This window comes from Chelonus insularis, unplaced genomic scaffold, assembly GCF_013357705.1.
Source record: "Chelonus insularis isolate UGA/USDA-ARS -01 unplaced genomic scaffold, ASM1335770v1 contig_88_pilon, whole genome shotgun sequence".
In the NCBI taxonomy this organism is placed as follows: Eukaryota; Metazoa; Arthropoda; class Insecta; order Hymenoptera; family Braconidae; genus Chelonus; species Chelonus insularis.
Window position 1 is genome coordinate 1,624,048 of NW_023276776.1, and position 22,574 is coordinate 1,646,621.

General features: G+C 30.7%; 6 protein-coding genes across 8 annotated transcripts in view; 3 read left to right on the forward strand and 3 right to left on the reverse strand.

The window, feature by feature from the left end:
- LOC118072067 (probable G-protein coupled receptor B0563.6) overlaps positions 1 to 8,869 on the reverse strand; it is a 100,782-nt gene extending 91,913 nt beyond the window's left edge. For both annotated transcript variants that reach the window (XR_004690977.1, XM_035091655.1), the window contains exons 1-3: positions 8,498 to 8,869; positions 7,311 to 7,379; positions 3,641 to 3,753 (exon numbers count right to left, since the gene is read on the reverse strand). The gene's annotated coding sequence lies outside the window, so the exon portion shown is untranslated. The remainder of the gene's footprint in view (positions 1 to 3,640; positions 3,754 to 7,310; positions 7,380 to 8,497) is intronic.
- Positions 2,507 to 6,480, forward strand: LOC118072066 (forkhead box protein F1-like). The gene is made up of 2 exons (XM_035091654.1): positions 2,507 to 3,768; positions 6,011 to 6,480. Exons 1-2 carry the CDS (start codon positions 2,601 to 2,603, stop codon positions 6,253 to 6,255), a joined length of 1,413 nt encoding a protein of 470 aa, XP_034947545.1. The 5' UTR covers positions 2,507 to 2,600; the 3' UTR covers positions 6,256 to 6,480.
- A 105-nt stretch (positions 8,870 to 8,974) lies between the features above and the next one.
- Positions 8,975 to 11,714, forward strand: ecd (ecdysoneless). The gene is made up of 5 exons (XM_035091725.1): positions 8,975 to 9,114; positions 9,313 to 9,583; positions 9,651 to 10,144; positions 10,218 to 10,894; positions 10,977 to 11,714. The coding sequence occupies exons 2-5, from the start codon at positions 9,325 to 9,327 to the stop codon at positions 11,386 to 11,388; spliced, it is 1,842 nt and encodes a 613-aa protein (XP_034947616.1). The 5' UTR covers positions 8,975 to 9,114; positions 9,313 to 9,324; the 3' UTR covers positions 11,389 to 11,714.
- Positions 11,685 to 14,073, reverse strand: LOC118072111 (tether containing UBX domain for GLUT4). 2 transcript variants are annotated; one of them, XM_035091726.1, is made up of 7 exons: positions 13,918 to 14,073; positions 13,637 to 13,692; positions 13,304 to 13,553; positions 12,779 to 13,243; positions 12,351 to 12,708; positions 12,106 to 12,271; positions 11,685 to 12,007 (listed from the first exon to the last, which is right to left on the reverse strand). In XM_035091726.1, the coding sequence occupies exons 1-7, from the start codon at positions 14,002 to 14,004 to the stop codon at positions 11,815 to 11,817; spliced, it is 1,575 nt and encodes a 524-aa protein (XP_034947617.1). In that variant the 5' UTR covers positions 14,005 to 14,073; the 3' UTR covers positions 11,685 to 11,814. The 2 variants fall into 2 exon arrangements, with proteins under 2 accessions (XP_034947617.1, XP_034947618.1); XM_035091727.1 differs by having other exon boundaries at positions 11,888 to 12,029.
- Positions 14,074 to 14,678: 605 nt separating this feature from the next.
- On the forward strand, positions 14,679 to 16,206 carry mtTFB1 (mitochondrial transcription factor B1). The gene is made up of 2 exons (XM_035091728.1): positions 14,679 to 15,624; positions 15,705 to 16,206. The coding sequence occupies exons 1-2, from the start codon at positions 14,828 to 14,830 to the stop codon at positions 16,042 to 16,044; spliced, it is 1,137 nt and encodes a 378-aa protein (XP_034947619.1). The 5' UTR covers positions 14,679 to 14,827; the 3' UTR covers positions 16,045 to 16,206.
- A 70-nt stretch (positions 16,207 to 16,276) lies between these two features.
- RhoGEF64C (Rho guanine nucleotide exchange factor at 64C) overlaps positions 16,277 to 22,574 on the reverse strand; it is a 33,727-nt gene continuing 27,429 nt past the window's right edge. The window contains exons 7-15 of the mRNA XM_035091724.1: positions 19,949 to 21,789; positions 19,655 to 19,878; positions 18,267 to 18,531; positions 17,805 to 18,176; positions 17,633 to 17,740; positions 17,402 to 17,554; positions 17,171 to 17,287; positions 16,987 to 17,088; positions 16,277 to 16,903 (exon numbers count right to left, since the gene is read on the reverse strand). Coding sequence (XP_034947615.1) covers positions 16,775 to 16,903; positions 16,987 to 17,088; positions 17,171 to 17,287; positions 17,402 to 17,554; positions 17,633 to 17,740; positions 17,805 to 18,176; positions 18,267 to 18,531; positions 19,655 to 19,878; positions 19,949 to 21,789 — 3,311 coding nt within the window. The 3' untranslated portion in view covers positions 16,277 to 16,774. The remainder of the gene's footprint in view (positions 16,904 to 16,986; positions 17,089 to 17,170; positions 17,288 to 17,401; positions 17,555 to 17,632; positions 17,741 to 17,804; positions 18,177 to 18,266; positions 18,532 to 19,654; positions 19,879 to 19,948; positions 21,790 to 22,574) is intronic.

The following is a 22,574-nucleotide window of genomic DNA, read 5'->3' on the forward strand; positions in this document are numbered from 1 at the left end:
GTATAAAATTACGGTATCATGTAAACAACAAGCCTCGTCGGTACGTCTGATGGCAGCTTGGGTGGGCTACGGTTCCCTTGCAAGATATGTAGAAATACTAGCGAACAGCTCGTCACGTGCTAACCAGAGGCACTATAACGTACATTATTTCTTCGTTTTTATGCCTAAAGAGTTGAAATTAAAAAATTTAACGTTAATTAAATGAGTTCAGTTATTTTTTTATTGACTCTATTGATGTCAAACATCAACAGCTGATAGGATTACCTACACTCTAGGTTAAAATTATTAAAAATATCTAGAAGATCATAGATAAGTCAATAATGGCCATAGGAACTATTGAAACTTGACCAGTATATTTTCTTTGAAAATATAAATATAAAACAAAATTGGAGAAAAACAATTCTATACATGAAAACTTGATTTATTATGTTCGTTTTGTCAAGAGTGGGTCTAAAAAAGATAAAGGATCCAATGGTGCCTACTTAAAAACCCATTTATGAAGTAAAGTGATATGTATTGAAGAGATACCGACACCCCTGTAAGACCAGTGCTACACCAACATCACTTGAAATTGACAAATAATATTTGTTCTGCTTTGTGGAGGTTCAGCTTATCCAAAACATACATTCATAAATACTTCTTATTATGATAAATGTCATGATGGATTTTATGATTCCTCAAGACCATAAAATGGATGCAAGTTTCTTCAAAACAACTCAATGATTGTGGAATATAGCTTTTATCTTTGATCTTTGAATATATATAATGGCATTTGAGGTTAAGATGAATGAAGAGCAATCATCAGAGCCAAAGATGCAGTTGATGGAATTTTTATTTCATCACATCATTCGATTGGAAATTAAACAAACTTGAGATTTCGTCACCATGCTGTGTCACAGCTAAAGCAGACCTTTCAGAAGATTGAGAAGGATCCATGGGAATTATTGGTTTTAATTGATGACTATTTAAAATATGATTAATAACTGGAAAACATCCGTCTTGATTTGCAGAATCTAGATGTTGATATTATTTACATCACCTCTATAATCTTTTGATGTTTTCATCAACATCTTATTACGTGGTGAAAACTTGAGGAAATTATCACAGATAAGAGTTCAGTTCTCAAAGCAATACAAGGAAAAACTTTAGAATGTATAACAATTTTTAGATTTATTTAATGCTATATAATAATCCCATGGCTACAATTATCAATAAAGTCATAATTTTCTTGATGAAGAGATAATTAGGGAATATCGCAGTATCATTATGTCTACATACAATTTATCAAGGAAACAACTTTCAAAAGGTTGTTTTATGACACTTCACCGACAAGGATATCAAATATTTATCATCATATATATCAATTATTATGAAATAATGAGATTTAATAACATTCGTATCAATGGGTCCCATGGATCTTAAGGTATTTTGATGGAGATTAATTTTTCTCAAGATTTTTTTATACTGCATTAGAATTAAAAATCATTGGACTATTCAAAATCAAAGTTCACTGTTCAATTTATTTAAACCATTGATAATTGACTGTAAGACTAGCTTCTTTAATATTCATTTTGAAACAGTTCTTTATATGTTCATAAAAAGAAATTTTATACTGTTAATGCATTTGTAATAAATACTTTATCAAAAAAAACATCCAGTTTTATTGTATTGTTTCTAAAAAAAAAAAATTCTTAATAATAATTTTAACCTGAACTAATTAATTATTATTTTTATCATTATTGTATTAATTGTCGTTTCATTTAATAAAAATATTTAATAGAAAATTTTAGTTATATTTCAAAGGGCCCTGGGTCTTTTTTTGATACAGCTTTGGAATGATCAAAATACCTTGAGACATACAAAAGTATAAAATTACGCATTAAATTGTAAATATAATTTTAAGTGTGATAGAATAAAGCTTTAAGTCAATGATGTTTTATTAAACAAAATTATTTTAAATGTTGATAATTTTTAATTTTCTTTAATGAATGCAAAATATGTCAAATTGATAAAAGAAATCATTAGTTAATTTTTTCTATCATTTAAAAAATAGTAAATGTTTAGAAAAAACAGATTTCATTGGTTAATTCGGCAGTAAAAGCCGAAAATCTCACCATTCATGAATAAGAAACCGCCTCGAGGCGTGTTTAAACATCATCGCCACACCCCTCTTTCAATATGTGTATGTGTGTTTGAATCTTACTCTGATACTTCTTCTGATCTCTAGTCAAGCAAAACTGCGCGAAACACTCATACGCAGTAGATCCTTCCACTCGGTATGAGACAAAAAATCATTTTACAAATAAATTTTATAATTGATCCGGTGGATTACTGCAAACAGTTTATTCTATCTCAAGCTTTGTGTACATTATTTTATATATTGACCTAGCTCACTAATAAGTTTACTTTAATTATTTACACAAGAGTTTAAAAAAGATACTTGCTTGATAATATTTAATAACAACTATCCAAGTAGTAAATAAAAGTGAAAGATTTTAATTTAAAGATCCAATGAAACCTAAACAACAATAATGTTTCGAATTCTTTTAATTTGTTGACACTTAATCCAAGAAGTTTAAATAATACGAGTTGGTGCTAAAATGAAGAACGAAACTGAGCCTTCATTGCATTTGCAAGACCATCATTTGACAACACCAAGTTCACATGTGTCTAATGCCAGGAATCAATCAAGTGTAATATCAAGTTTACGTCAAAGTGATAGTATCCTAGGGACAAATTTAAGTTCAGAACCACCACGAAAATCAGGAGCACGAAGACAAGAGAAGCCTCCATATTCCTATATCGCTCTCATAGTGATGGCAATTCAATCAAGTCCAGACAAACGACTGACATTATCTGAAATTTATACATTTCTCCAGCAACGGTTTCAGTTCTTCCGAGGTGCTTATCAAGGTTGGAAAAATTCTGTGCGACATAATTTGAGTTTAAATGAGTGTTTTATAAAGTTACCAAAAGGTCTAGGGAGACCAGGAAAAGGTCATTACTGGACAATAGATCCAGCAAGTGAATTTATGTTTGAAGAAGGAAGTTTTCGACGACGACCAAGAGGATTTAGAAGAAAGTGTCAAGCTTTAAAACCGCAATATTCGCAATATTTCTCAGGAGCAGGTCCAGTAGGAGTTGGAACAAGTATCCAACCTTCAAGTTATGATAATTTAACAGCAGGAGTTGAATATCCTAATGGATATCAAAACCAGTATCAAAACTATCAAGATTATGCAATGTATGGACCATCTGCTGGATCTGTTGCCGACTGGAGTTATCCAGAAGCTTACAAAGCACCACCACCTATTGCAGAAGTGACTTATAAGACAACTGAAGTGACTTACAAGACTGGAGAGTCTTCTCTATACAGAAATAGCGAGCTTGCTTTCAAAAATGAACCTTATATTAGAAATCAAGATCAAGTTGTTGCTTACAGACCTAATGAAATGCCCTTTCAACATAAGGACCATCACCAACATCTCCAAACCCAAGATGTTCCTCCGTATAAGACAGAAAGTGAACATGATGGATTGGTTAATTGTAATTATAAAACTCCTACCAATCCTTTAACTCATCAAGGGAATCAATGTCTCCCTCAACATGCACAAGATTATTATTCTGGATATGGTCTTACCGGTAATGGAGGCAATGCTAATGTTACTGCTACGATGAGAAGTCTTCAGGGACAAACTGGATCATCCGGTGCTGTTGGGAATATTAGCTCTTCACATGAAGATTGCCAGAATTCTGCAACAGAACATGGTAAGTTTATTTTTATTCTTCAATTGAACTGGAATGTTATTTTCTTGTTTTATTCATTCATAATTCCAGTTGGGTTAAATTTTAATTGTTTATTGTTTTATTAAAAATAAATAATTAAGGTAGAAATTTTTTTCAATGAATACTGAATATTTTTTAAAACTTATCAAGTAAATATTCTTATAAATCTTCGACGTAAATTATTCAATCAATAAATAATAAATGTAGAATATTATTTTGAAGGAATTTATATATTGTCCCTTTAAATTTATGGATGATAAATTTCTTTATCTTCTTGGTTCGTCAAAGGATCCAGGACACAAAGTCAGGCCATCTGGAACTTTCATAGGCACTTTGAATTTTATGGGTTTCAAGCGCTAGTATAATTGAAGAGACACAAAGCCAGAAAACTGCATACTTTTACTTTTCTTGAAATTTCTGTCTGGTCTTGGAAAATCTCTTTTATCGAGAAAATGCATCTCGAGTATTTTTTTTTATCTTTTACCAACGTCTCCAGTTAAGTTCAAGTGTACTAAAATTGTTTGTTAATTCTTCGGGTCGTCGACTGGTTTCATCATTCTTCAACTATGTACTCCCCTCGGTTTAGGCTGTCGATCATAGCAACTGCAAATGTACCTAGAGACTTTCTACAATGAAACGGAAGAACGTCGTCTTCCCGACGGTATGACAGCCACTATTAGCTAACATGACAACCCCGTCACTCTACTAATATTTCAAGTTTATATTCACTTTTTTACTCACTTGTAATAACTTTATACTCATCAACTCAACACGTGTCTATTCAATTTTATGAAAAAAAAATTTTTTTTGCCGGGAAAAGTAATCATATTTTATTATTATTTAAACAATGAATTTTTCCAACAGCCAGTCATAGACTGACTTCTTCTATTTAATTGAGTAAATTATTATTAATATTTTTTTTAACACCAAATTAATTGGGAACACTTGGAAATAGTTTTTATTAGTCATCAAAGTCATCATCTCATTAGTTGAAATATATTTTTAATGATATTTTTTTTCTAATCAACCAATAAAATAATGCCAAATTTAATTATATTTAAATATAATTATTTATAGTGGTCAAGTGTATGATGCTCTTGCTTCTGCGTTTATATGACATAAATGTTTACAAGAGTGATAAACAAAATGGTTCTTTAATACACTTGGTTCAGGCACAAGTGTAGATTATAAAATTCATTGCTTATACAAAATAGAATTTGTCGATTTGTGAAATAAATGACTGTAATCTACAGTATAAATTTATTAAAGTATTATAAAGAAAAAATCCAAAAAGAAAAAAATCTAGCAGAAAAAAAAAATGAAAGTCAATTGACTGGAGCAATCATACCACCAACGTATCACATTTCCTTTCCTCCAGAGTCAAGTGTAAACGAGATCGAACTGCAGATGTGAAAATTCTTATCTTCCTTCTATATGCTTATATTCCGAATTATTTTGGGAGCTCTAAGAGTCGTGTATTGAACTAAACCCTTTTACATTAAATACAACAATGCACAAATGAACGAACGAGAAGAATAACGTTATTGTAAATTATCGATTTAAATAACTACAATTGTAACTTACACTCACATAACATCGAATTTCAGTCGATCTCGTTGTTTAATTCTGTCAGTTAACCAGGAACTTGAAAGAGTTTTTACTAGCAGACATTACGGTCACGCAAAAGACCACACATGAAGACATTTCAGACAAGTTAGTTGTCATATCGACATATAAAAAGGAAAAATTTATTCTTTTTTACTCTTTATGACTATTAATTGCTTCAAATTTATCAAAAAAAAATATATCTAATTGAATGACAGGTTAGCTATAACTCAAACAGTACCATATAATTGAAATGTTAATAAAATATAAAAATTGATGGTTAATAATTGTCAAATAAATTAAAATAATCTCAAATATCCACTGAACTTGAGCAAGTAAATAAGAAGACTTTAAAAAGTCCAAAAAATCTAGCTAAGGAGTTTGGTACTTGAAGAACATCTACTTGAGAGCAATAAGGTTCTTCGAACTTATCTCTACATTTTTTTACAACCATTCATTTACTTTTCCGCGTGTGGTCTGCTGATAAACTGACAAAAAATCGCTAGTTTTTACCTCAATCACATAATTTAATAATTCATAGCTTACTTTCACGAAACAAAAATAAATAAATGAAAATTATTTTTAAGTGTAGTAATATTAATAATAAAATATCTTTCAGGACTCAGAATTCAATCAACAACAAATGCAAGCTCCAATAGTTCTGGAGGATCTTTGGTGGAAAGAAAACCTTACATCGCTCATCCATCAAATTCATTAGCACTGAACTCTCTAAACTCCTTGAATTCACTCTCTTTAAGCAATTTAAGTGGATTAAGTATACCCGGGACAGTTTCTTCCAACGTTCACAGTAGTTCTACGCCTTCGAGTAATCTTTATTATGAACAAATAAAGTACCCAATATGAAGATTATCTGAAAATGTATTGATAAAAGATGAATACCTGTTACCATTCAATAAGTCAATGCCAAAGAAAAGGTTCATCTAAAACCTCACTAATGTAGTATTTATATTTAATGCATCATTGGCTATTGATACCTTTAAATAATTATTACTGAAACAAATTGTTAAGCTTTTAAAGTAGAGAATAAATGATACATTTGTTCAAATTTATCAGTTAATTAATGTAAGATTCAAAATGTGCAATTTAATTATCATGAAATTATTATCAGCTGAAAGCTATTTAATAAGAATATTGCCATTAAATTTACATGAATCTATGAAAAAATTGCTAGATATCTAAATTTGTTATTGAAAATAAATTCGTATTTAAAAAAAAAATGTCTTTGTTAATCTAGTCTTTATAAATACATGTTCAGCTATGTTTTAAAATACTTCTTGTCAAACTTTAAAGAATAGCCATGATTTTTTTTTTTAAATTTATTTTTTATGTTACGAAGACTTATATTGTGTATTCTCATAAGTTCAGATGAAGAATTGCAAACAACAATAAAATTTGAACATTATTGAGACAAGAAAAAATTAGGAGGCGTGATAAAGTGTATCAGGTCATCCTTTTTCATTTGTTTATGTAATAAATTAAACGTTTCATGATGCGATCCGCAACGGCTGAACGCATGTGGCGTACGTCGGCATACACGAAGCAGACATGATGCTACCACGTACTTTTTTTTATATTTTTCTATACTATTTTTTGCAACTAGTCTATTTTTTTTAAACTAATAATTTGTTTAAATTATGTGTGTGAAACCGTACTTATTTTAAAATCTTTTTTTCCATTGAATTGTGATTTTTTTTGATTAAAATTTGTATACATAGAATTTGAACCATTTTTTTTATTACTTATATGGATAAAAACAGCAGTTGGATGTGCCTTTCTTGCAGATTATTTTAGACTATCGACCAAGGTTTTTTTTTTTTTTTATAAAAAGTAATTTTACTTTAAAAACATTTGGTGAACTGAGTGAATAGAAAGTACGTCTCAAAATATAAATTACATACCGTGCAAACGGAGCCACTTAACGATATTGATGACAGCTCAACTTGCATTAAACTCTCTGGATTTTTATCCTAAAATAAAAAAATTTTTAGCTTAGGGAATTTATAGAATAATTATAAGTAATTAATAATTCAAAAACAACACATTACAAATAAAGAAAAATGATTAAGAGGGTAGTGAAAAAATACAAATGACTCAAAGGGTTGGTATTAAAACAATAAACGAAAGACAGCAAGATAACAGAGATGATTCTGAATAATCTGTGACTTATACTTTCCAGGCAGATTTAAAAAATAGAGGTAATAGATTAAAAGTTCAGAGAAAGAAAAACAGATAATAATAAATTCAAAAATTGAAAAATATTCCATTCGAAAGTGATTTTATTCTCTATTCTTCGAAAGAGAAATTTAAAAGCGATAAATCAAGATCCAAAAATGTCTGTGTTTATTTCTTAAGACTGAAATAAAGTAAGTACTGATACCAATTCCGGAAATTGGTTTAGTTTTTACTAATAAAATTTATTTTAAGATTTAAATCCCAACATTTAACTTCATAAAATTTGCTCAATCAGAAAAAATATTCTCATTTTTATAAATTGTCTTTTTTATATCTAAAAATAATTAGGTCATGTGCTTGGTCGCTTTAAATTTAGTCATTATCATATTATTGATAACAAAATAATTTTGTTATTATAATTGATAATGAAACCTGTCAGAATGTCGTACCAAGTTGGCAGACGGGTCGACGCCACTTGTAAATAATCTTTCAATGATTGTGTACAATTAGAGGTTCTCTTTACTACTGTATATTATTCTCCATTCTGTAGTAAACATTCGCACATTAAATATTTACGAAATACTCATTCGCGAATGGATGGATAGAAGCTTATCAATGAAAAATTATCAAATATTAACTGACTTTTTACCCTTACTTATAATCTAATTATTATTTCTCAATTAAACAACATTCAACCTTGCTCGATTATAAATATTTATGAACCCTCTAAGGTATTAATTTATCAAGCGCCATTAAATGATAACATTTTATTATTACATCTAATAAATTAAAACACAATACCTGAAAAATATATAAAGAAACAATTAAAATGATAAATTTTAACAATAATTAATTATAATGAGTGATATTTTAAGAGATGATGGATCAGATAAAATCAGATACACATACTAACCTGAAATTATCCTGTTAATTAATTATTGAATATTATTGAAAAGCAATGTAGTTGATAGGAAGAAATTATATCTGAGTATCTTATTTAACCAATAAGTTACAATGATAATATTGAAATATGTATATTTTTACGATTTAATCAAGGTATTTTTTATAAATATTGCGTTGCCGGTACGCTGATTGTTGAAACAATCATGAATAGACGCTACTACGATAATATTGAAAATATGATAATTTACATGAAATTTATTACAAATAATGTATCAAATTAACTTCTCAATATATATATTTCAAATATTCATCATAAAACATGAGAATCTAGGCATTTATTATGTAAATAAATCAATTTTTCACATTATTCATAAGAAGACGTGACGAGAATTTACAAACGCGTTCATATAAACAACAGTAACGCCATCTATAAGTTTGTGCGCATGCGTTATCATGTATTGGCTGTGCGCATATACTTCTGTCATCTGTAGTGGTTAAGCAGAAGGGTGACGAATACGATTTTTTTTTTTTTTATTGCACTCCAGCCCTAACAAGTAATAAAATATTAAAATTCGAAAGAAAAATTCTTAAATAATTGTTACAATAATTCTTCATGCAATACAGAATGTAAGTATTTGTGTGAATCATTTCGTATAATGACTAATATTTTATTATTTTACTGACAAATTATTGTTAGTCTTTGAAATAATTATTAAATAGTGTTCATGACTAACGATAATAATATTTAAATTATTCATGAAGTAAAAAAAAATTATATTTATATATTTTATGATTATCAGTTGATTTATTTTTTTTTTTTTCAAGCTCAACAAAATCATGGCCACTAAACCTATTTTAACTAAAACACAAGATGAAGATGTGTTGGAAGTCTTTTTGTACCCAAAATGTTGTTACACAATGAATCCTGATTCCATCACTGAAACATTGCTCAATGAAGAAATTAATAATTTCAATGAAATTATTCAAAAATACACTAAAGATTATATTTGGCATAGAGATTCACTTGTTCTTTATCCAAAAACAAAACAAGCTTTATTAATTGATCAAATGATCCAGGGTTCAAGTGCAACTCAAGGTAGGATAGATTTGTTTTATTTGAATAACTCAAAATCAATGACATAATTAATATATGAATATTTCAGAATCCTCGATCGTGCCATACATTTATGCATCCCTTCACTTTGATGAAGATGTTGGAGACGAATGGTTCGTAGTTTTCCTTGTCTTTACTCTCACCGAGTTGTTTAACGGATTAATTGCAAGACTTGTTGACTCAGATGGAGAGTTTTTACTTATTGAGACTGCTAATTATCTTCCTTCTTGGGCTGAACCAGAAACATGTCAAGACCGTGTATACATTTATGATGGACGGGTTCATGTAGTTCAAGATAAAAGAATTCCAATAATTGATCGATTAAAAAGAATTTCAGAAAATGCACAAAATTATCAAATGTCTAATGACGTACAAGGGACCATTAAAAAACGTATTGGTGTGTATCCCGATGAAATTGAAAAGAGGAAACATAAAGCTCGAGCATTTCTACCTGAAAAGGCTGCTTATATATTTAGTCAAGAGCCAGGATTAATTTCTGCTGCAATACGAATGATTGTTCATTCAGATTCACTTGAAAGAAAGGTAGAAAAAGGTACATACGTATTATAAAATTTAATTATTGAATTTACTGTATTATTTGAATATATTTTTATAGGTTTGTCGAGCTATGAAGTATTTCCCTCCTGAACAACGAGTAATGACGAATGTGATGATGACAAAGTGTTTGTACGCCATGGCATCTCACTGTCGATACACTGGAGATCCAAGAACTGGTTGGAATTTCCCACCAGCCACTAATCCCAAGTATAATGCATATATTCTTGGTATCAAAATAGCTTGTGGGCTTGAAATGTTAGTAGCTCGTGCAAATCAACAATTACAAAAAAATGATTCTGCCAGTAGTATAGATAGTGATCAATATCAACAATGGACAAAATATTATCGTTGCTTAGAAGCTAGTGGCTATTTTACAGGTACTTTGGAAGGGAGTAAAGAGCGTGAAAAATTAATTGCTTCTGCAAAAGAATATTTAATGTCTCATCCACTGTCAGCAACATCAGTGTCAAAAAAAGACGATGCTGTTGCTTTAAAAATTTTAGAAGCTTGGAAGAATGCAAAAACTGAAGACAATGAAACTCAAGATGAGAGTTCCTTAAGTCCTCCTGATGATGATAGTTGGTTAAATGTTGATCCAGCACAATTAGAAGCTATGCTTGGACAACATTGGGGGACAACTGGCAAAAATTCCAATAAAGAACCGTCGAATCTCAAGGATAAAATAAAAACATTTTTAAATAAATCAAGTAATATTGAAGGTGTTAAATTTTCTGGGTATGTAAATCAATAAATTATCTAAATCAATATACATAGGTATATATATTTATGTTAATTGAATTTAATTTAATTTTATCAGAGGAGAATCTCTCAATGATGATGATGACAATGATGAACATCAGGATATTGAAGATGGCAAAATAGACTTTGATCCGGATGTTTTTGATAATACGTTACGTGATATATTGGATTTAGTAGTGCCTGGAGGGGATGGAGAGTTTGATGGAAGTTCCGAAGGCTCGCTGGGTGGTGAAGAAGATGATGAGCAAGGTGGAGAGATGGATAAATATATGAAATTGTTAGATTCACAGTTAGGAATTGAATTAGTAAAGAATGATAAAAATTCTATTGAATCGAATTTACTTGAAAGTATGGAAGAAGAAGCGGGAGGTGCTGGGCCAGCAGGAAATATTATTGGTGGTCCGATACGACGTCTTATGCATTTACAACTCCAATCACCAACAACAGTTCCACCTGATCTTCAGAGTTAATATTTAACATAACAGCACTTTCAGCAATAGGAATATTCAATTATTCAAACACATCATTGAAGCATATGTACCTTAATCAGCAACACGAAATCAATCAGCTTCATGCAGCTATCACAACGCATTCTCATTGTTAACGCGAACAATCACTTAAAGTCACTGATAATTTTAGTATACTTAACATGTAAGAAACCCGTGCTGACTTTTTTGGGCATATTTTATTTTTTAAATAATAACAAAGTAACGACTATTTTTTATTATTTCATATGTTCTTGTATTATTGATTTTTTTTTAAATTAAAAATAAAAACAAACAATGATTAAAGTCTAGAATATCAGATGTAAATGTTACAAATCTATTGTGCTCTTCGTTCAATAGATGAAATATTCCATGATTTCAGTATAATAGATACAGTAAATACAATAATGTTCATTTAAAAGCACTTTTGAACCATTTCGGTGTATAACTTTTCATTCGATCCATATTTGATATAGTTATTGGTTCTTCAGTGCTACAACTTGGATTTCCATGATTTTCAATATTGTCTTCTACTTTTTCTTCCATTTTTACATTAGCATTTAAATCATTAGGAGTCATCGGGTTTTTTGGGGTTTCACTTATTCTAATGGACAAAAAATCATTTTCTAATAATCAATAAAAGCAATTATATAATAATCAACTGAGATTTTAAATCATTATCAGTAATATTCAAAAACTTACCTTGATGCCATAGCTTGCAGTGTAGCATGCTTAGGGTCAACAAGTTTAGATTGTAATTCAGGTTTAAGTTCAGAAGCTCCAGAGTAATAAATTATAGCTGATGGCACGAGATTTTCTTCAATTAATCGACACTGAGGCGTTAAATTTTTTCTGGGAGGTGTACAATCTAATAAAAAATTGAAAAGTATTATTACTGGTATGCTATGCAATGTTGAATATTTAAAAACATGTAATGCCAGACGTACATAGAGTGAAGTCTTGATCAGAGTTGACTAAATATTTTTTTACAAAATCTTTCACTGCTTCAACTGTTTCAAGAGGACCGAAAACACCTTGTAAAACCATTTGATTCGGGAATTGTATTCTTAAAATAGTCCGCCGATATTTATGAAGTTTACTCAAAGTTGATGTATTACGATCCAATTCTCGTTGGGTATTCGTAGTGAGAGGTGCATTTTCTAATTGTTCTCTTTGACGTTTTGCATCACGAATCAAAGCTTTTGCGTCATCCACCGTTAGATCGAAAAAGCTGTCTGGAAGATCTTCATGAGCTATAGCTTGAGCTCCAGCTTGATTAAAAACTAAGGCGTTTCTTTCATCCATCTATATTAATTAATAATAAATATAGAATCTTGAATAAATTGTGGGTAGTTTCATTGAAATCATTACTTACAAAATTAATTTGTTCTTCAATTTTTTCATCTTTTGATTCAATCACTTTATCCTCCACAAGCTCAGTACTAGCTTGAGGTGGTTTTGATTCAGACTGTCGAGATGGACCTTGAGCTGTTAATGTTGATTCAGATTTACTATCACCTTTACCCAGTACATAACCACCACCGGGCATCTTCTTACGAGAATTTCCTCCGTTATTTGTTTTACGTGTATTATTTTTTTCCATACGTAACAACGCAACGGGATCAAGAGACTTTTTTATTTGACTCGCTATCGCGGTACCTTTTTTAATTAAATTATTTTCTTTACTTTTCTGATTAGATTTTGGATTAAGTTGACCTGCTACGTGAGCTTGCGTAGTTAATTTTTCTGGATCTCGATGAAGTAATCGTAACATGCCACGCCCATTATTAAGACCCAAGGATTGTAAGGTTGTATTATCTAAATTTTCTTTCCCATGAATCTAAAAACAGATTTATATTTAATAAATATCAGTTAATAGCACACGCTATACGAGTCTTACTTCTTGATGCATGTAGATAAGAACAGTGTCAGCAGAATCTTCAGCAGGACACAAATTAGATATAATTTCAGAAAGACTTGAATCTGAAGGGAAATCACCCATCAACCTTTGTCCATTTTCTAGCTGTATTCCAACTGTCACAACTGATGCCTGTCTTTCAGCTGTTCTTGGAGTCATTTCCAATTGTGCATTATTGGGTAATGCTGTAAAGCGAATTATCGAACTAACATCTAGAACTCGATTGAAATGCCTGGAAAAACAAAACGTACAATGTAAATTGATGATGAATAGAATGGTATGATAATTTTTAATTAAAATAACTTCAATACTCACTTCAAGTCCCACTTTTTGGAGCTATATCCTTGTTTTTGACAAACTTCTTCCAAAACCTGAAGAAAATCGTTCATTTATTTATAATTGAAATTATAAAATCAGAGATACTTAAATTAAATTAAAAAAAAAGTCTATTTACATTGACAATGTTTTCATTTGGATAAGTATCAAGTGTGAAGGTTGTCTTGACAAGTTTCGAATAATTGTCATCAGTAATGATTATTTTTTATTGTAGATTTGAATTATTAAAATCATAAAATAAGTAATTGTATATTTGTTACCTGTAAAATTGTTGTATTTGGCGTGATTTTAACATTTTGATGTCGACCATTGGGTGCAATCACGGTGACACTTTTACTTGCCGCCATGACAGACAATTTTGCGGAATTACTGTCTGATATGAGCGGATTAAATTGGGGGGCGAAGGGGTATGTGTGTGGAGGAGTAGATAAAACAGTAATCTAGTATATCAACGCAGCCAATCCACATTCCAGTGAGTCCATCTGTGTGAACCTCATTCGTTTCTGTTGAAAGTTGCTTCAGTCTTGCATAAAATGAAATAATATCATTCAGGAACCAACTGCATTTTATTACATATAATAATCAACAGGTAAACAATTATTCTTGATGTTAATTTAAACGTACAAAATATCTTTTGAGGTAGGATTGTTTTTGTTTATTTAACCTTTCTGAATGATGAAAAAGGAAATTCATCCAGCACTAGCGGCATGTTTTCTCCAAATAACCTCTCATCTTGGAAATTTTATTCGCATTTATTTATTTGTAAATAATTACAGATAATATTTGTACTATGGGCTCTGAGGATATGCCACCTGTGGACTTCAACAAAGACGTGAAAAAATTATCATTTGTGCAACGGCATTTCATTGATAAAATTAATAAATTCAACGTTACAAGAGTTGCTGAGCTACGCGTAACAAATAAACGAGCCAACATTCTTGGATGTGGTCTTGGTCTTTTTGCTGCTTCTATATATGTATATACTATGTATGCTGTCCGTCAAGAAACATTCTTAGATGATTTTGAAGTTCCTGATGCCTACGTTTCACGCATCCAGCCATCGTAATTAGTAATATCAATCTGAAGATAAGTGTTTGAAGCAAAATATCAGCATCAACTTTGTACTACTTTTACTTATTTACATAGTATCTATAATAAATTATTTAAAAAATGGCTGCAGTTGTTCCGAAAATCAGATTTCCACCACTTCCATCAGTTCCGGATTTACTGAAGCTGTATCGTCTTCGAGCAAGGAAACAATTATCCCAAAATTTTCTGCTAAATGAAAGAATAACTAGGAGATTCGTTAATTCAGCTGGTAAATTGAAAGATGCTCATGTTATTGAAGTTGGGCCAGGACCAGGCCCAATAACACGTTCAATTATGAATAAATTTCCACAGAGAATTATCGTAGTGGAAAAAGACAAGAGATTCAAGCCAACTCTTGAAATGTTAGCTGAAAGCTTTGCAACTGTTGATAGAAAAATGACTATTGTCTTTAATGATATTAGAAAAGTCGATATGTCAGAGATGTTGGATGAGAGTTTGAAGGAAAATTGGGATGGTCGATGTCCTCGAATTTATGTACTTGGTAATTTACCATTTAGTGTTTCTACACCTTTAATTATTCAATGGCTCAGAGATATTTCAAAACGTAATAACGTTTGGAAGATGGGAAGAGCACGATTGTGTTTAACATTTCAAAAAGAAGTGGCTGAACGAATTGTTGCAAACGTTCGTAATCGTCAACGCTGTCGATTATCAGTTATGGCTCAAGCTTGGACCAATCCGACATATTGTTTTACTATTCGAGGAGTTTCTTTTATTCCCAAACCTGAAGTAGATGTTGGTGTTGTCCGAATGGAACCTCTTGTCAAACCTAGAACTAGTCATGATTTTGACTTATTTGAAAAAATCACTCGACATGTTTTTTGCTTTCGCCAGAAACATGTTATATTTTGTCTCAGGTATTTATTGTCCTTTCTTTTTATTTTAAATAACGTTTACGTTTAAAAGAGAAATTAAAGATTTATTTTTTCGGTTTCAGAACATTATTTCCGCCTTATATTAAAGACGATTTAGCTTTGCTGATGTTGAATTTAGCAGACTTAGATCCTGGTATGAGATCATTCGAGCTCAGTGTTGAAGATATTGATAGACTATGTACTGCTTATAAATACGTAATTGAAAAACATCCAGAGTTGAAAGATTATAATTATCGAGCATCACGTAAAATTTTATCGAAAAATTACACACAAAACATTGAAGTAAGTGAGTTTCCTGATGATGAAGAAGATGAAGAAGAATTCTCTGATGAATTAGAGGACATAAAATACTTAGTAAGTGGTTTAGAAGAATCGGCAGATAATAATTTGAAAAGCACTTGAATTTCAAAGATTATAAAGTAAGTTCATTACAATATATACTTATTTACAATAATTTCATGGTTAATTGTAGTATACAATATAATTGTAATGAGTTTGGTTTATGAATATGAACCCGTTATAAAAATACTGTATAAATATTTTAAATAGAAATGATTAAAATTACAATTGAAACTTCTTTATTACATTCATATAATTTAATATTCAATATTTTCAAAAGTGACATAAAAAAGATGTGCATATGATCTTGGCACAACTTAAAAAGTGTTATAATGCAAATATCTTCCATTTAAATATTTTAAGTAATTTATACACAGCTTATATTATTTCTACTCTCAATAAGATTTATCTGGAACATTTTATTTAGAAAAAAAGTGTTTTTAAAAAACCCAATACACCGATCAATATCACAGCTACTCAATCTTTTTTTTTTAAATGGTTAACAATTTTTTTCAATTTAAATAAAACCTTACATCTAAATATATTATATATTATGTGCGTAATATTACAATACAATCAATCGGATATCACTTACGTTGAATTATTAAGTACAACGTTGATGATTTTAAATGTGTATTATTTATAAAATCATTCAAATTAATGTACGTATAGTTGTGTAGGAACTTTCATCTCTACAATTATTGTCGTTAAATAATGTATTAAACATCGGAGGAAACCAAATCTTCGAATAAAGCTTTATTTGGTTATCAATTTATTGATAGAAGTCAATTCTTTAACTTCTAGTAACACCGCATATCATTATATTAGGCAGTGCTCCACGTCGTCTTCTCCAAGCGCCAAGAGATTGTGCATGAGCTTGAAGTGTTCTGCACCATCTCTTCGTTCTTGCACCATCTTCAGCCTAGAAATAAATAAATTTTTCAATGATTTGTTTTCAATAAATCAGATAGCTATAAAATTAGATATATTATAATTCATTATTACTTTAAAAATAAACGTTTCTTTTGATGAAAGCTCTTGGATTTCAAAATAATCCTCAAGGTCAGTTTCACAGCATACTATGCACTTATCCAAATATAGTGGTTCCTAAAAAAATAAGTATTGATTTAGTAAAAATCAATAAATTATAAAATTTCGTAAAAACAAAAACAAGTTTCTTTAGCCTTACTCGTAGAAGAGAGTATCGACCGATTTTTTCTTTCACAAGAAGAAGTGTTGCTTCTTTGATTCCAATCTGTCTTGGAAATAGAGAATCATCATTCGAATCCACGAATTCAGTATTAGGCTAAAAATAGAAATAAATTTGTGTAATAATTTATTTTAAACGATCTAAAAATTTATAAACAGATACTTGAAAATTCTTTTGTCACACAAAGCTACAGGTGAACGTGATATTTACCTTTCCATTAGTAACCAACATCGCAGTAACAGGTGCAAGTTTGACTGTCCTTCCTCTGCGCCAGTTATTATCGGTTGGCTGAGCAACTAAAAGACGTCCTTCTAATACAAATCGTGCTTCTTCATGTGCCCATTCAAGCACTTCAACAGCCATCTGTGCATTAAATAGAAAATATATTTTTTTTAAATATCAATATCACAATTTATACAGCTTTTTTTTTCTCAAACTTACCTTTCTAAGTTTGATGTTTACCATGTCTTGTTCACCATTAGATCTTCTGCCATTCTGGATTATTGAAATCCTGCGCCAGAGTTTTGTTGATGTTACATCTTTGGCTTCCTGAAAAAAATATCATTATTCACTTGAATTATTGTTCTATTTATAAATAATAATAAATATTTACGGCATTCATATGTTCCAAATGTAGTTCGATATTTGTTTGAGCCTGTTCCAATCTCTTCCTCGCCTCCTGAACGTCAGGTCTTCCTGTTGGCGTTGCTTTTAGGAGACGAGCGAGTAATAAAGGATATTTGGTAACCCTTTGAACAGGTACCATAAGGAATGAATTTAAATTCATTCTTCGTAAAACAGTGTTCTCCATTTGAGACACTTTGAGAAATATTCTTAATAACTCTTTCTCTTTTTCTAGATTCTGAAGAAGCAAACTAGCACTACCCTGACGTGTACAATAACTCTCGAAGGCATGAAGCATTCTCTCAGACTCTAAGAAAATTTTTCCCACGTCTACAGTGACAAGATCTTCATCACCAGATTCCTATTATCAATTCAGAAAAAAATGTGAGATAATTTTAGTATAATGAATACCTTCGTACTGTCTTAATGAATATAATTATTATCAACTTACTTGACTTAGTTCTACAGCGTCTTTTAATTTTTCCGCAAGAACTAAATTATGCTCCAAGAGCTCTTCGACATTTAGAAAGATAGCTGACAGCTGATCTGGAGTTAAAAGTCCAGCTCTAAGCATAGGTCGATGAAATTCTTCTAATATTATTCTCAAATCTCTACCATATTTTTGCTCTGTTTCCACAATCTCTGTAATTATTTCTTTACGTTCAGCTCTCTTTTTTGAACATTTTCGACAGACAAATGGGGCATAAACTACACCACTGGAACAAAAAGAATTATTCTAATTAATTTTTTTTTCCTTTTAAAATCAACTTTCAAATACAATTATCGGTAATGATAAATACTTTCTCAATTAATCAACTGATAAGTTCAATCTAACGAACAAATATTTATGATTACGTTCAGGTTGTACAACTAACAAGTAGATGACAAAAAATAGTATTGAAAATTTTTTTTTTGTTTATTTAATGAAAAATAACATATTTTATTGCAATTGCCTTAGATAAATGACACATATCACGTCTTGAAACACTTTCACCTACTATCAATTCAGTTTAAGGCAAAAAGCGAAAGCGTCGTTATCGAATGCTCGATTTAACTTCAATTTCTTGTCGTCCATGTCGCGAATAATTAAGCAGCCCGCGACACGCGAAGGAAAAATTGGCATTTACTGAGGAGAATTTTACTGTATTAAACGTACACCAATCTGCATGTCGATTGGTACAGCTGCCTTTCTATCATGAATATGAAAGTAAACCGGAAAAGCAAGCAAAGCTAATAAGAACTTGCTTTAATTTTAAAAAAGTCTTTTGATCTATAGTGATCCTATTTGAACTTATCAAATATTTCAATAATCATTGATTCTTATGATTTCTAATATCCAAAAATGTGATAATAAAGTCCAATGAAATTGAGTTCACTGAGAGAAAGCTTTGATATACATTTTTGTAAAATAATGAAGCTATATTAGAACAGTGATACATAGTAATTAACCATGAATTTTTAACCCTCATTTAATAATTGTTAATAAAATAAAATGATACTTTATTCCATTTTAACTGTGATCTAGAAATTGATATTTTTCTCAGTATACTCCAATAGGTTTTGCCATTATTATTGATACAGTTTAAAATGATGAAATTTCTAATAGTTGTAATGATGAAAATATTTCATAAATTAATTATTATAAACGAGAGTGATGTTTTTAAATGTATGATGAGAGACAAGTTCTCCACAGATGTACCTTGCGCAATGATAAAAGTGTGCCAGCAACAGCTACCTGCTTTAGAAAAATATTCGAACAACATTCTCCATGAAGATCGAGGCCACGGAAATTGATCTTTCAGATTATTGTATACGCACGAATGAATTATTTATATTTACCTGTCGGTGATTAGAGGCTCGAGATGTTGCTCGCAATCTTCACAGAGTTTCGCATCGCCGGATATGACCTGAGGGATTCCACTGAGGAGACTGCCCGGTCCGGAGGAGGAGGAGAAAGAAGCATTTCCGGTTCGCCATCGTCTTACAACGCCGCGGCTACTACTCGCTTGACTGCTCTCTGATCCAACACCACTGTCTGTTCTCTCAATATCCACAGCCCGTGTCTACAATTCAAGTAAATGTATTTTTTATCTTACATGTCACTCTAAGTAACAGCACATTTTTTTTTCTTACCTTTGATGTCTCAGTGGAATTGGTTAGAATTATGTTGCATTCTTCACTACTATCAGATACATTCGATATTTGTGAGCTCTTTGAGCTTAAATCACCTATACTTGTTTCTTTTTGCTCATATAGAGCCTCGAGATCACCTTCAGTATCTTCTTCATCGTCGTCTTGAACTTCATCTTCTTCGATAGGCACTGGTATATCTTTTGAGTCCATTAGAAAATTTAAAAGTTCAAATTTCTTTGATAAATTTCCATCTGATGATGATGGAGGCTTTTGGAAAAATGTATCAGGACTTTTAGATAAATAAGAATCATTGAGATCTTCTAGATTTGCTTTTTTGAAGACATCTTCTGATAAATAAGAACCTAAATATTGACCTGAGTTGACTTTTTTATAATAAGATTCTTTGTAATCCTCCGGGAAGTATATTCTGCCTTTGATGTAGTCTTCAGTGGGTGGTGGACTTAATGGTAGTGGAGGTGGTTCATCAGGAATTTCTTCATATATTGGTTCTTTGATAACTTCATAAGGATTTTCTTCTAAAAATAAATTCGTTGAGACAAAGTCGACATCGGAATTCATACTTGATGATCTAGAGAAACTTGGCTCGGGTTCTAGAGTAGATTCTGAACTTTCATACTCTTTACTCTTTAACAAACTTTGCTTGAGAATCCTTAAAATAGCTTCTCCACTACTTTCATCTAAAATTTCTCCATTTTCTCGTGCTTTTCTCAATGAATCTTCTAAAAGTTTTGATATCAGAGACTCTTTCGATAAAGTAGACCATCTGGATTGTTTCTCTTCTTTCAAATAGCATTCTTGATTGGTATTTAAGTCTGTTGTAAGTTTCTTCTTTTCATCATTAAACGTTATTTGTGGTTTCTTAGGATCTTTTTTACAAAGATTATTCTGTTTTTCTACATCATTTGATGGCATTCCTTCTCTATTCGATTCCAAAATAATATTAGACTTGTAATTTTCTAGAATAACCAATGTTCGATTTTCAGTTGAACTTTGGATTGTTGGTATCGTATTAGAGTTTACAGAAATTACTGTTGGATTACATATACTATCTTCACCACCAACACTTATTGTTACTTTATTGTCATTTAAATTAGTCTCAGTTTCAAGACTCTGGTCTCCGTTTATTAAAATTGAAGTTCTTCTAGCACCTCTAGGCGGATCATTACCACCTACTTGAAGTCGATGAACTGAAAATGAAGCCTTTGGTGATACGGTAATTTTACATACATTATTTTCTGGTTTCGTCATTATAATATCTGCCTTTGATGGATTAATAGACACAGCATTTCTCTCTGATAAATTCCAAGAGTTTTGTTCAACTTTCGATGTATTATTTTGTTCCTTTGATTTCTCTGACATCATAATATTATGATTAAATGGACCTGGATCACTTAGACGTTCTCTGGAAGATGATTTTGGCTTTCCAGGTGGTGGTGACCAACTAGTTGGTCTCATTTTTTTAAATTGTTCAACTGCATTATTTACAAAACAGTTTTTCACTTCTGATTCTCTTGGAGGTGGTTCAGCTTCTTTTTCTATTAGTTCAGATAATTTAGCTGGTGTTTCTTTCGCTATTTCGCCAGAATTTATAATTAATAATTTATTCTCTTCTATAATCATCTTATTAACATTTTGAATATCAACATTTTCATCATTCTGATTACTGAATTTGTTGCAAGTATCTTGTACGTCTTCTTTAGTGGAACGGCGTAGACTTAAACGCATTGTATCCAAGTATTGAACGCTAGCTGCTGAAATTTCCGGTTTTGCAATTGATCTATCACTCTGGCTTCTAGTTAAGTTTAATCGACGAGTTTGGTCTGTAACAAAATATAAATCAACTTTTGTATTTAAGTTATAAAATATTTGTGAGAACGGAAATCATAAGAACATGAGAAAAAAAAATCAGTGAAATAAAAATCCTGTGAGTTTAGTTTACGTGAAGTAAATTGCACATAAACAATTCAGATAAAAACGTATGATAATTTAAAACAATTCAAAATTATTAAAATAATTTATAAAACAATTTCTAATTATTACTTATATTTAACATTGACCCTAAATTAAAAAGTAAAAAACAACAATCAAATTATATCTTTGCACTGCATCAATATTATTGTAATTTCTATTTAAAAATTTCCTTCATGTACGTCCATAAATGAATACATTTTGAGGTGATTGTTTGGCATTTCAACAAATCCCAGAGTTCAGTCATTAAATCGACATTAGAAAGGTCGTGTCCTAGTTTTGTTTCTAATCTTCCAGTCTTAAAAATAACATATCTAACTCGAGATAATCAGTAAGAGCCACAAGTACTTTCTTCAACATCAAAACTTAGCAATATGTTTAGCAGAGTATTAATTTCCTGTGAGATTTTCAGACAACAAAACTTGGCATCTAGCAGATACCAATTGGATTATCTATTCGATCTGTTTTACAAGCAATTTTTTAACTTGAGAATAAATAGTATAAAACCGGCAAGTTGGAGAAAGTGCACTGGAGGCTCTAGGCTGCTGTCTTGTTGCATGATCGCGCAATTTATCGCACTACCCGTCGTGAAAACCACTTGTTTTTCCATACTCACTCTGACATAGTTCTAGATATC

Coding starts and splice junctions, on each gene's coding strand:
- ecd (XM_035091725.1), top strand. CDS start 9,325: ATGGCCACTAAACCTATTTTAACTAAAACACAAGATGAAGATGTGTTG. Junction 9,584..9,650: donor GGGTTCAAGTGCAACTCAAG/GTAGGATAGATT, acceptor TGAATATTTCAG/AATCCTCGATCGTGCCATAC. Junction 10,895..10,976: donor GAAGGTGTTAAATTTTCTGG/GTATGTAAATCA, acceptor TAATTTTATCAG/AGGAGAATCTCTCAATGATG.
- LOC118072111 (XM_035091726.1), bottom strand. CDS start 14,004: ATGGCGGCAAGTAAAAGTGTCACCGTGATTGCACCCAATGGTCGACAT. Junction 13,693..13,917: donor CAAATACAACAATTTTACAG/GTAACAAATATA, acceptor GATTTTCTTCAG/GTTTTGGAAGAAGTTTGTCA. Junction 13,244..13,303: donor TTATCTACATGCATCAAGAA/GTAAGACTCGTA, acceptor ATCTGTTTTTAG/ATTCATGGGAAAGAAAATTT.
- LOC118072066 (XM_035091654.1), top strand. CDS start 2,601: ATGAAGAACGAAACTGAGCCTTCATTGCATTTGCAAGACCATCATTTG. Junction 3,769..6,010: donor GAATTCTGCAACAGAACATG/GTAAGTTTATTT, acceptor AATATCTTTCAG/GACTCAGAATTCAATCAACA.
- mtTFB1 (XM_035091728.1), top strand. CDS start 14,828: ATGGCTGCAGTTGTTCCGAAAATCAGATTTCCACCACTTCCATCAGTT. Junction 15,625..15,704: donor CATGTTATATTTTGTCTCAG/GTATTTATTGTC, acceptor TTTCGGTTTCAG/AACATTATTTCCGCCTTATA.